At 36.6% G+C, this 13,016-nt stretch overlaps 1 protein-coding gene across 6 annotated transcripts in view; it reads left to right on the plus strand.

Moving 5' to 3' along the window:
- Positions 1 to 13,016, plus strand: part of LOC141917768 (kinesin-like protein KIF2A) — a 106,246-nt gene that overhangs the window by 69,016 nt on the left and 24,214 nt on the right. For all 6 annotated transcript variants that reach the window (XM_074811223.1, XM_074811222.1, XM_074811220.1 and 3 more), the window contains exons 9-14: positions 3,346 to 3,508; positions 6,685 to 6,775; positions 6,923 to 6,986; positions 7,405 to 7,496; positions 7,732 to 7,874; positions 8,509 to 8,713. In XM_074811223.1, coding sequence (XP_074667324.1) covers positions 3,346 to 3,508; positions 6,685 to 6,775; positions 6,923 to 6,986; positions 7,405 to 7,496; positions 7,732 to 7,874; positions 8,509 to 8,713 — 758 coding nt within the window. The remainder of the gene's footprint in view (positions 1 to 3,345; positions 3,509 to 6,684; positions 6,776 to 6,922; positions 6,987 to 7,404; positions 7,497 to 7,731; positions 7,875 to 8,508; positions 8,714 to 13,016) is intronic.

Genomic DNA, 13,016 nt, shown 5'->3' on the forward strand with positions numbered 1-13,016 from the left:
TCTACTGTAGTTTCTTCAGTATTCTTACACTGTGTTAGGACCACCATTCTTTTAAACTATCCTTTAAGTGATCTCCTTTTATACCTGTATATTTATACTTTGAAGTGGTCTTGAATCAGACATCAAGGGAACAATTCAGGTTCCTGAAAGTTGGTGTCTTCTGACATGTAAGGTGCCCAAGGGTGTCTAAGACTTCCTCACAGGGCTAGCTGGTTACAGACAAACTAGAGACTTTTATCTCCTGGAGCTGCTGCTCAGGGCTGGGCAGGATACCCTAGGGCATATGAAATGGCACTAAACAATTATTTTTAGGTACTGGTATCACTCCCTAGTGACTTCTTTTTATGTATGATTAGTATTACAACTTTTTTTCTTGCTGCCTGCTGATCAGACTGGAGTCCATATTAAAAAAAACAAAGCATTTAGGTTTTCAACTCCAGTTAAATCCCAATCTTTCTATGAAGTTCTTTACTTTCAGTGGGGAATTAAGAACCACAAATGCTTCTGGATTGCAGCCTGTCTGAATCCAGCACTAAAGCAAGCTGACTTTCATTTTGAAAGATGTTTCTTTCCTTCTCTTTTTGTTATATTTTATTTAGCTAAAGGACTCAAAGAATATCACTCTGAACCAACATGGGATGCATTTATTATTTTTGTACTGTCAGAACTACACATTGAGGATTATCTGGAGCATATCCAGAGAAAAATGGGAGAACTGTATGGGAAAGGGAAAAGGAAAACATATCCAGAGGAAAATGGGAGAATTGAATGGGAAAGGGAAAACATATGTCAATGTCAGTATATAGTTAGCTTTCTTTTGTCTTATTTTTTCCCTCCATGTTGCTGCTTCCCCTACCTTTTTTATTTTTTTTATTTTTACTTTTACTGTTTTCTTATTCTCTGTATTTTTTCTTTTATTGATCTGAATGAAATGTATAATCTCAAAAATTGGTTGATTGAAACTATTTTGCACATCTGAAGTAATAAGGGCATTCAATATACAAGTCTGGTAGCAGTTCAATTTCTGGTTTAGCATTGGAGGTTATCTTTAATAAAATGACTTAGAAATGTGATACATTTGGGGGAAATGTTACCTTCTACCTGCACTGAAGGTGGAGAAAGTGAAATTACAGTAAATGACAGCAAATTGTCATGAGGCATGAGCTGGGATTCAGAAGTGGGATTTGATTCTGTGCAAGTTGCATATTTTGGGTATTAGTGGTTTGGAGCTATTAAAAAAATAGTTCTGAGGTGTTGGTAGGAAGATGAGTGTCTTAAGTAAAAATGAGGTTGGCACTATTTTGCATTTTTAAGAATAAGCTATAATAAAAAGGTATTAGTGAAATAATCTATGCTGGGGAGGAACCATAGAGATAATCTAGTACCCACATAATACAGTCTTCTGAGAACATGCACTTTAATTTTGAAAGTTCATAAGAAACAATATTTCTCATGCCACATTTTAAAATTATATAAAATGATATAAAGTATAATGGAATCAAAGATATTAGTGTGTAATACCCTGAAGAGAAAAAATATAGGTTTTCCTTTATTATTGCAATAACAACACGTCAAAAATATTCTTTCCCCTTTCATGTTCTGTATTTTGAAATTCTGTAAGATGTTCAAATAATTTAATAGAAATAAAGTGTGCAAATAATTTTTTGTCAGTCTTACAAACAGAATTATCACCAAAGTCTTTAGGTATTCTCAGCACCAATCATTCTGTGGATTTACTTTGTAGGAAGTAGGTCTTCAGATTGACATTTGAAGATTTTATTTCAGTAACGTATTTATAATTGAGAAATTATATAATTGTGTGGTGCGTTTCAGAGACACTATTTCAAATTTTCATCAGCGAGGAATACAGATTGTCATAACAAATAGCTAGGAGCAGGTAAATGTCTTACTCCAAACAATCATTTAAATAAAACCAGCTTTTGACTGTTTTAACGAAAAAGCTTTTGCTGCAAACAATTGACCTTTATATATATATATCTTTTCACCACTATTCCTTATTTCTTCTCTGTGAATACTGCAGAATAATTGCATTTTATTTTATTGTAGTGCAGTTGAAAAATTGTAGCGGCCAAAATAACGAGTCAGAGTGTTCTTCTTTCTTTCTGCAGGGCAGGGGCCGTTTATTTTTCCAATAGTACATATTTATGCTCTGGTTAAAGCTCTTACTTCATCATTAACAAATCAGCAATCAGACAGTTATCAACCTTTTCTCCTATCAGCATCAGACCACTCTAACACGCGCTGTGCAGACCAATCACCCTCTCGTTCACGCGCTGTTCACGCGGCGGTAACTTCTCACAGTTCAGTACTTTGCCACAGCTCAGTGTTGCAGCTGGCCGTTGTTTTTCCCTGCCACCTTGGCACAGCTCAGCAGTTTCTTATCTTTTTCCCAAGGCCTGTTTTTCATCAAAGCCTTGCTGCTTCTCAGGGGCTGCACAGGGCTGACAGGCTGATGTCAACTTGCCTCTCTCCCATGTCTGCGCAGGGCTGATGGGCTAATGTCGACTTGCCTCTCTCCCACAAAAAATTGATTATATGGTGACTTAAATGCATATTTCTGTTGGTGTGTAATGTCATGTAGTGGTAACCATTGTACTGTTTGGTCAGTATGTTAACTGATGAAAAGATTTCTATCTGATTATATAAAGCCGCATCAAATTCTTGAACTGAATGCCTTAAGAAATTTTACATACAAATGCAAGTAGGGCACATTAGTGATCTTGACTGTACACAGAAAGGATCTTTAGTTTTGTTCATATCATGGATCACTGGGTTCTCTGTTTTGCTGAGTCATATCTTATATAATAATTAGCAATGAATTGTAGTGCTGTGTAATAATTATAACCTGGGAACTCACTATTGAAATTGCATCTAGATGGCTTTTGTTCATTCCCAGTGACAGGAAGCATAATTAGCATTTTTGGCTTTTTCTGCTTACAGGATAACTTTTGGAAAAGATTTTACTTTAGAGAAATTCTATATTAAAGATGTATACTTTAGATTCAAGAAGGAATACACAAATGAAAATGTCTGTGTAGACTGAGAACAATTTTTTTCTTTTTGAAAGCTGTGAACATATGACTATAAGGATTTAGGGAAAATAAAAAGACAAAATTTTAAAATAAAGCTATAATGATAATGCTATCAAAATGAAATCTCTTACTTAGAGGATTACTATCTAGGTATCAGAAGCCTAAGTTCATTGCACTGTTGTTACTTGGAGGAGCTGTGTTATATGAGATGTTATAAGAGTGTAAACAATGAAAAATGTAAAAAATAGTGATGTGTTGCTACTTAAATACATATATTTCATTTATTTTATAGACACTTTAATGAAAGACCTTGATGTAATAACAATTCCTAGTAAAGATGTTGTGATGGTACATGAACCAAAACAAAAGGTGGATTTAACAAGGTACCTAGAAAACCAAACTTTTCGTTTTGATTATGCCTTTGATGACACAGCTCATAATGAAATGGTTTACAGGTATGTGTATATGCTTTTTTTCTGAATCTTTTTTCTCATATATCTCCCATATCAATAACTGTGGGCTTACCTTGGTCATGGACTTTACTTCTGTTCTCTGTGTTATCAGATATGTATATTGCTACCTCCATTCTTTTGGCTGTTTACTTTTGGTTTAGCTCTGTTTATTCTGAATTTTTCATCTGTAGTATCATCTTCACTTCTGTTGACCTCAGTCCTGCTCTCAGTCCTCCTCCAAGCCCTGCCTTTCCAGGCTCTAGCATGTATTGCCTCCTCAGGAGGCAAACAAATCAGGAGAGGGTGGGGAAAGAGTACACAGAGAGAGGGGAGGGGGGAGAGGGTAGGCAGGATGGGGGGAGAGAGGTTATATTTGCTCTATTGCTGAAATACCTGAGCTAGTTTGGCTGTTGGAAGCAATCTAGCTGATGTTACATGGAGGCACATAGAGCTAATTTATCTTGCTCAAAATGCTGAATCTTTCTGATTTAAAATACAGCAACAAAGATACACATACTCCCTCAGCCCCAAGGTATTTGGATCTCCATTTTCTCCTTTATTCTTCTATTTCACTTCCACAGTTGGAACAGAATAATGCACACAGAGCTTTTAAAAACTTGTTTAGAAGTAGCTGTTTACATTGTACAAGTCACTAAATGGATTAGATACAGTAGCTGGCAAGGTTAGACACCATGACAGGTCATAATCTTGGTACGCAGTCTAAATATTGTGAATATTTTTGTGAGGAATATTGATATTAGGAATTTGATGAAGATAATTTTCCTTATACTTAAAAAGTGCTTCCCATAGCCTTAAGGAGTAGTGACAGAGAAATATCTTAATTCTTGGTTTTTATTCAACAACTAGGAAGTGAAAGTTGGCATCATATCCTGATTGATGTTAGACACTAACATCCTGTCGGTGGATAAGAGAAAATTCATAGTAAACAAATTATTAAAAGGCCTTGAAAATGAAAACTTTGTGTCTTATGCTTGATATAAGTAAGAGGAGAAGGGTAGCAAAAGAAATCTTTTTAGTCTGTTAGTTTACACTAGTGAAGGACTTCTAAGCAGCAAAGATGTGCCCTTGGAAATTTCTGTCTCTAATGATTGTCTACTGGTAGCATCTTTTCTTTCTTGATACTGAAGAGCTGTGGAAGAGTCATCTAGCTGGTGAGATGTGCCTCTTGCAATAGTTTTCCTCCTGCTTAACAGCCAGTTCTTGTGATGTCCTTCCTTCCTGTTATTTGTCTTTGTGAGCATAATGTTTAAACATACTGGTTTTGACATACAATGTTATTATGTTTTTGTACTGAGTTTCTTCTGGACAATTTTTATTAGTTACATAATAAATTAATAGTAATATGGGAAAATATTGAAAGATGCTTGTATTCATACTGAAACAGTAAATCTCTAGTCTGTGTAACAGTACAGGCTTTTTCCTTCTCCCTCATATGGCACAATAATGATTATTATGTGAAGGATAATTTGCTTCAAGGCCTCCTGTAATAACACAATTAAGAGGAAGATAGGTGTCGTTGTCTGCTCTCACCAGAACTATCAGGGTCACAGTGGGAAGAGAAAAAAAATATGACAAGTTAATCCAGTTTTCTTCAGTATACTAAAATTATTCATTATATTTCTTTAAAGAAAAACGTTCTTGAGAAATGTACTACTCTTTTTAATTATTATTTTGCTTAAGCTGTATTTTAAGTACTTTTGAATCCATGAGCTGCAACACTAAGTTGCAAGTTTTCTTTAGTATTAAAAAGCATGCACTAAGTGTGAAAGGGTATGCCTTTTGAATTTTAAAGGCGAATTAGAGTTTATATTTCTGAAGGATCAAGATTGCAAATAAAGGTTCTACTAGAAGGAAAGTTGGACTGGTTTTGGGTGGTATCATTTGGAGTTGTATAATGCTTTACAAAAACATTTCTAGATATGTTTGTATTTTGCCCAATTTTAAAATACATATAATTATGCCCCTTTTTTATAAATCAGCAAAATAAATAATTTGAAACTCAATTAAACAGAGATAATGGAACATGCTTCTTAGGTGGATAGGTTTCTTGAAATGTATATTTTAAATATAAAAAGAACAAACTAAAATATGGGAATATCCTCTTGAGGACAAAAGTATATGCTTGGAGGAAGCAAAAAAGAAAGACTAAGGCTGATCAAGAATCATCTGGTACATTTTTGATGAAAACTAATGATTCAGTTAAACTTAGATTTTTGCATAACTCTTTGTTGCTGAATGGCTCTGTCTTACCCATATTATTTTTGTAAGTGATCTTGTGTTTGTTCCAAAGTGGAATGAAGGGAGGTTGTAACACCTCAGTGTTTCTGTAAACAATCGTTCTTGTTTCTGTCACTAAACATACTTTACATGTAAACACCTGGAAAAAGTTTAAAAAGAGACTGTTGCAGAGAGACTCTTACCTCCATCACCTTTGCTTTTGGAGTTTTTAATGAAGTAATGGTGATAAGCAACTGAAGTAGGAGCAATAACTCTACATTTTTAAAGTAAAAATTAATTCTCTAAAATAGAAAAATGATACTTTGGGGAATATCTTTGACATATCAAATAATACTTAAGGAATAACTGGATTTTTCCATTCTCATGAGCTTGGGTATATGTTTTCTTGAGCCTTTTCTCAGCATAACTATGTTCTCAAAATATGAGGATGTGCAATGTTGTTTTGGCCACCTGTCTTCTAAACTTAATCTTGGAAACTGATTTAGGGAAAAAAACCTCAAAACCAAAACTATAGCAGAATTTTTGTATTGGCAAAATCTAAGTATTTATCTGCTGCACTGTTCTACTTCTGTATCTTCTAATGCTGTCTTCTTTAGGGAGTTCCAAACTCCATGTAGTAAGCTGTGCCATTTTGCATCATTAAAACAAGGATTTTTTTTTTCTCAGGGTTTGAAGGAGGATAATAGTTGTAAAATAAATAGAAGACACCTTGTAGCTTTTGTTTAATTATTTAGGATATTTTAATGCCTTAGAGCTGGTAGCCTCCTTAGTTCAGGAACTGATGTGGAGATGTCCTTTGGCCTCTCAAAGTACAGAACCAGTTTTGTCCCTTCTGGCCTTAAAATTTATAGTGTCCTTGTGGTAGTGTGGTGTCTTAAAGTAATTAAGTTTCTTAAGTATTGTTGGCTTTTGCATTTAAGGTTTACAGCTCGACCATTAGTGCAGACCATATTTGAAAGGGGAATGGCTACTTGTTTTGCATATGGACAAACAGGCAGTGGAAAAACCCATGTAAGTATTTCTTCTACATGTCAACAATACACTTATTTTTATGTATGATACACTTCAATAAATTCTAATAAGTAACAAATATGTAAGTTACAGTTCTGTGATCTTTATAGAGTATTTTTGGTCTTTTTTGTTTTTTTTCTAATTTAGACTATGGGTGGTGACTTTTCAGGAAAGAATCAAGATTGTTCTAAAGGAATATATGCACTTGCAGGTGAGACTTTAATGTTCTGTTAGCTTTTTGCAAATTAGTTGAGGTCAATACATTTCTACTCCCTGTCGTACAAACATAAGGATCTACATATTTTGCGTTACAGTGGAGCTTTGGTAACATAAAAAATAGCTTCTAGGTGTGTAGTCTTTACACAGTAAAGTAAATATATATATATATAGATAACTTCAAAAATGTAAGAAATATAACTGGTGATTAATTGAGTTTACAATTTTGGGATCTTCTGCATCTTCCAATGTAATGTGGCAGTTTAAACTGAAGTGTTTTTTACTTGATTGACCATATGTGTTACATTTCGAAGATACGAGAGATGCTGTAAAATACTGTTACGCATTAATGAGTCTTCACTAACTGAAAATACATAACTAAATTTCTTTTTATTTTGGAAATGTATTCACAGCTCAAGATGTCTTTTTAATGCTAAAGCAGCCAAACTATAAGAAGTTAGAACTTCAAGTATATGCAACATTTTTTGAGATCTACAGTGGTAAGGTAAGTACCTGATCTTTTTCTGAGGAAGGTGGAATTTCTCTTTCACAAACAAGATGGTGAGCTTGTCACATAAAAGATTTTTTTCCTTTTTGTACTGAGAGCTTTATTTCAAATAATTCTTTACACTTCCAATCATGTTTGTGCATGGAATGCTTTGTATATTTTGATATGAGATTTGAAGCAAAAATGTCTTTTAAAGCTCCTCTTTAACTGTTCTGTTTCCGCCCCCCCTAAGGTTTTTGACTTGTTGAACAGGAAGACAAAATTAAGAGTATTAGAAGATGGTAAACAGCAAATCCAGGTGGTGGGATTACAGGAATGGGAAGTCAAATGTGTTGAAGATGTTCTTAAACTTATTGAAATAGGCAACAGCTGCAGGTATCTCCTATAGCTTCCACCAGTTTTTCATTGTAAATTAAAGAATCAGAAAAAGATTTTTTTTGTGTCTCTTCATAGTGATGGCAGTATTTTTGATAATGTTGGGTGCAAGTAAGGAACCTCCTAGAGAGAAATGCAAAGTGATTTTTCTACAGGATATAAATTGCATGCATTGTATAATCAGTTTACTGACTTAAATTCACATCATTTATAATCTGGAATACTGACAGATTCTTCAGTTCTAAAAGGCCTTAATATGTAGTGACAGAAGTATAAAATTTTTATTTTTTGTTAAGATCCAGCTTTATTGTTTTTAAAATTAGCCTTGTGCATAGACTGCTGCCTGATCAGAAAAAAATGCTACATGTGGCATTTTGCATGTAAGTTCTTTGATAGTCTGAAATCTTTGGAGATCTGATTATTCCCGCTTTTAAGAGGGAAGTAAAATGTTACTAATCTTCCATTTCTGTTTGAAGAATTGGAAAAATAGGTATAATTATACTATGTGCATCAAATTATTAGGGTTAATATAGGACTCTGCCCTGAAAAACCTAATGTTCTGAGGGTAGTGTGTTTTAACATGTATGGTCCTTCATCTCTTCATATATCCTTCCTTTCTTTCTTTTTGTTAAAGGACATCTGGCCAGACATCTGCAAATGCACACTCATCTCGAAGCCATGCAGTGTTTCAGATTATTCTCAGAATGAAAGGGAAATTGCATGGTAAATTTTCTCTGATTGATCTGGCTGGCAATGAAAGAGGAGCAGATACTTCCAGTGCAGATAGGCAGACACGACTGGAAGGTGCGGAAATTAACAAGAGCCTTTTAGCACTCAAGGTAACTGAAATGTTTCCATTGCCTTTGAGTAGGTGGAAGCCTTCTATATATAATAGCAATGACTATTAAAATGAGTGGTTTTGCAGGCTTTGCTTGTCTACATTGTCTACTGATGTGACAGGTAAAATAACATTGATTTTTCCTTTAAATGCCTGAAGAAATACTTGGTAATTGGAGGTGCTCACTGTCCTAGATACTTGCCCATTCTATCCCACACCCCCAGCCACTCATAACTCTCCAGCCTTGGGGTAGATTTCTGGGTGATACTCTTAAATAGTTGCCTAACCCTGAGAAGCCTGAACCACATGCAGGGACATGCTGGCTCCTAGCAATAAGATGACCACATTCCAAGGCTATTCAAAATCTTTGAAATTCTCAAACACTATTGTAATTAGCCTGGAGGAGAAGGGGAAGGTGAAGGGAGGTGTCTCCTCTGTGGAGAAAAGGTAAAGGGTGTAATTGTTAACCCATTCTGCTAGATGACCTCTGAAGTACAGAGGTGATGTGTGCTGAAGAGGCCCCACCATATAATAAACTACCAGATAATGAGAAGCGATATGCCCTGTTTACTGACAGGTCCTGTCACATTGTAGGAAAACATCAAAGGTAGAAGGCTGCTGTGTGGAACCCCAGATGGCACCAGAGGACACCCAAGGTCGACCCCTGGGGTTTTGGAGTTGGGGATATAGAGGATCTGAAGGCTGCTAAAAAAAGGACTGTCGTGGTTTAAACCTAGCCAGCAGCCAAATACCACGCAGCTGCTCACTCACCCCCGCCCACCCTGGGGATGGGAGAGGGTTTTGAGGGGTAAAGGTAGGGAGACTCATAGGTTCAGATAAAACCAGTTTAATAATTGAAATAAAATAAAACAATAGTAAAAATAATAGAAAGTACAAACAAGTAATGAACAATGCCATTGCTTACCATCTGCTGACTGATACCCAGCCCGTTCCCGGCTAGCGATCCCAGAGGAGAGAAAAATCCTGAAACCACAATCCTGGAAGAGGAGAGTGAGCTTCCCAGCCAACTCTCCTCTCTATACTGAGCATGATGTTACATGATATGGAATATTCCACTGGCAAATTTGGGTCTGTTGCTCTGGCTCTGCTCCCTCCCAGCTTCTTGTACACCTGCACACAGGCAGGACATGGAAGAAGTTGGAGAGTCCTTGATGTCTTAGCAACAACTGAAAACATCAGTGTGTTATCAGCATTCTTCTCATACCAAATCCCATACTGAATCCAAAACACAGCACTAGTCTAGCTACTAAGAAGAAAAATTAACTCTATCCCAGCCAAAACCAGTGCACCAAATAGAAACATTGCAGAAACATTGTGCTATCAACTTCCATGTAGTTAAAAAAAAACCAAAAAAAATCCCCAGTAGTTGAATTTGAACACTTTTCTGATATACATCTAAAATGGCAGGAGAGATAACTTACTTTGGTGCTCAAGGTCTGAAATACTAACTGGAAATATTCTTACTGATCTCAGTATATTTATTTTTTTTTTAAGAAAAGATAAAAAATAAAGTTACCTTTATGACAGATTTATTTACCACTGTTAATTAATTAACTAAAGAAGAAAACAACAGAATAGCACTATATCCAGAAAGAATTAACAAATTGATTAAAATAACCCTTGAAAGTTGGAATCCATTTTTGACTACTCTTTATGGCAAATTGTCTGATATACAATCATTTTGCAGATTTTCATATATTATTCCAGAACACATCAAGAGAGCTAAGAAATATTATTTAAATATTCAAATGCTTTTTTTGTTTTATAATGCTCAAAAGAGGTTCAATCTAAATAGGGAAAGTAATTCTTTGGTCTCAGTTGGGGAAACAGTAGTTTTGAATTGGCCCAGAACTTACCTGTTATTGGTTAGCTTTGCTTAGGTTTACTACTCTCTGCGCCAGCACTGTGGTTTTGTATGAAGAATCTAAACCCAAAAATCACTGTGCTCACTTTTTTATCCCAGTATAAACTTGGGAGAAGACTTGTATCAGTCTCTAAGCAGATCTCACAAAACACCACAAAATTGTAACGTGTTATTACAAACTTGTATGTCATGTTGAAAAATTGGAAGCAGCAGTTCCAAAACTGTGACCTGTTTTGGTTTAGTATCAAAATAAATAATGCAGACAACATTGTGTTGATGTAATGAGTGGTGTCCCCCAGGGCTTGGTTTGGGGCCACTCCTGTTTAACATCTTTATTGATGACCTAGACGAGGGGATTGAGTGCACCCTCAGTAAGTTTGCAGATGACACCAAGTTGGGTGGGAGTGTTGATCTGCTCGAGGGTAGGGAGGCTCTGCAGAGAGACCTGGCCAGGCTGGAGCCATGGGCTGAGGCCAATTGTATGAGTTTCAATAAGGCCAAATGCCGGGTGCTGCCCTTGGGCCACAACAACCCCCAGCAGCGCTACAGGCTTGGGGAGGAGTGGCTGGAGAGCTGCCAGTCAGAGAGGGACCTGGGGGGGTTGATTGACAGCCAACTGAACAGGAGCCAGCAGTGTGCCCAGGTGGCCAAGAAGGCCAATGGCATCCTGGCCTGTATCAGCAATAGCGTGGCCAGCAGGGACAGGGAAGTGATCTTACCCCTGTACTCGGCACTGGTGAGGCCGCACCTCGATGAGTGGGTTCAGTTTTGGGCCCCTCACTCCAAAAAGGCCATTGAATGACTCGAGCGTGTCCAGAGAAGGGTAACGGAGCTGGTGCAGGGTCTGGAGCACAGGTCATACGAGGAGCAGCTGAGGGAACTGGGGTTGTTTAGTCTGGAGAAGAGGAGGCTGAGGGGAGACCTCATCGCCCTCTACAACTCCCTGAAAGGAGGGTGCAGAGAGGGGGGATGAGTCTCTTCAACCAAGTAACAAGCGATAGGACAAGAGGTAATGGCCTCAAGCTGCGCCAGGGAAGGTTTAGACTAGATATTAGAAAGCATTTCTTTACAGAAGGGGTTGTTGGGCATTGGAATGGGCTGCCCAGGGAGTTGGGTTGACCCAGCGCTGAGGGATCTGGTGTAGTTGGGAACTATCAGTGTTAGGTTAATGGTTGGACTAGGTGATCTTCAAGGTCTTTTCCAACCTTGATGATTCTGTGATTCTGTAATCACTTGTTTCCAAATATAATTGAATAAAGCTGGTTTTGTTTTGTTTTTTTAGTTTACTTGCTGATTTTGTGCTAGCTAGTTCCTTCAGTGCAATACCCATACAACATACTTAGTTCATTTTCATACGACTTGTCTAATAGTGAAAGGCTCTGCTGCTGCTGTACCGGTGGCTGTGATCTAAATTATGTGGGGAAGGGGAAATAAAAATAAGTGGAGCTCTTATAGAGGTCTAAACAGCAGTACAAGAAGATATAGTTTTCCATTTTTCATCTATCCCCCAAAACATTACACATCTTTTTCTATTTGTATTCAAGACTCTTGAAGTTATTGTCAAGTTCAAATTAAACTAGTATGTTCTGAGGAGTGTTTTTTGGTGCTAATCTACGATTTGCTATTCGCATGTGGATATCAGTCCTGTCTTAACCTGTTCAGATTTTTGGTACAGGAAATTATTTCTGTAATGTTTCTACATGGAAGTAGTGTTGTCATTTTGTTACCTCGTTTTATGAGCTGTGATGAAAAGCAAAAGTGGTTAAAAACTCCATTAATTTAGAAGGTGACAGTGTCCTCTTCTAATCTTTTTACTATTAAGGGGACAATCCAATTCTAATTCTTCAAGAGTGAGCAATCTAAAAATCATTATAGTCAATTAAAATATGTTAGTTAAACTTGTTGGTTGCCATATCAGTAATTCAGCATACACATTTGTTACTGGTTTTAGTTCGTAATGTCACTTGTTGAAAATCTGTTGTCCTTCTTCCTGTCTAATCTGCTTTTCTCCTTATGTACGTATAGTAATAATGTACAAACAAATTAAAAAAATTTCAAGGAATGCACTGCCTTGCTCACCTATAAGTATTGAGTCCTTTTTAGCATTTGCATGTGAAATTCACATTCAACAAGCTTCAGTCTTTCTGTTTATCTGAGCTGTGTACATTCTATAAAATTCAGCTGGTTAGTTTTTAAATAATCACTTTAGTTAAAGCCAACTTGCCCTTGTGTTTGTTCTGTTTGTATCATGGCAGTTTTATTCTGAGTCCATTTAGTTCTTTTTTATGTTGTTTCACAGTTGCAATGCTTTCTTGGATTATCAGCCCACAGTTTCTAGCCTGGCTTTTGGAAGAAGATGTTTCTAGGAAATTTCAAAAGGCCACAAGGATATGGCTGCAGCTGGAGGATTAGCTGAACT

Source organism: Strix aluco, chromosome W, assembly GCF_031877795.1.
Source record: "Strix aluco isolate bStrAlu1 chromosome W, bStrAlu1.hap1, whole genome shotgun sequence".
NCBI lineage: Eukaryota > Metazoa > Chordata > Aves > Strigiformes > Strigidae > Strix > Strix aluco.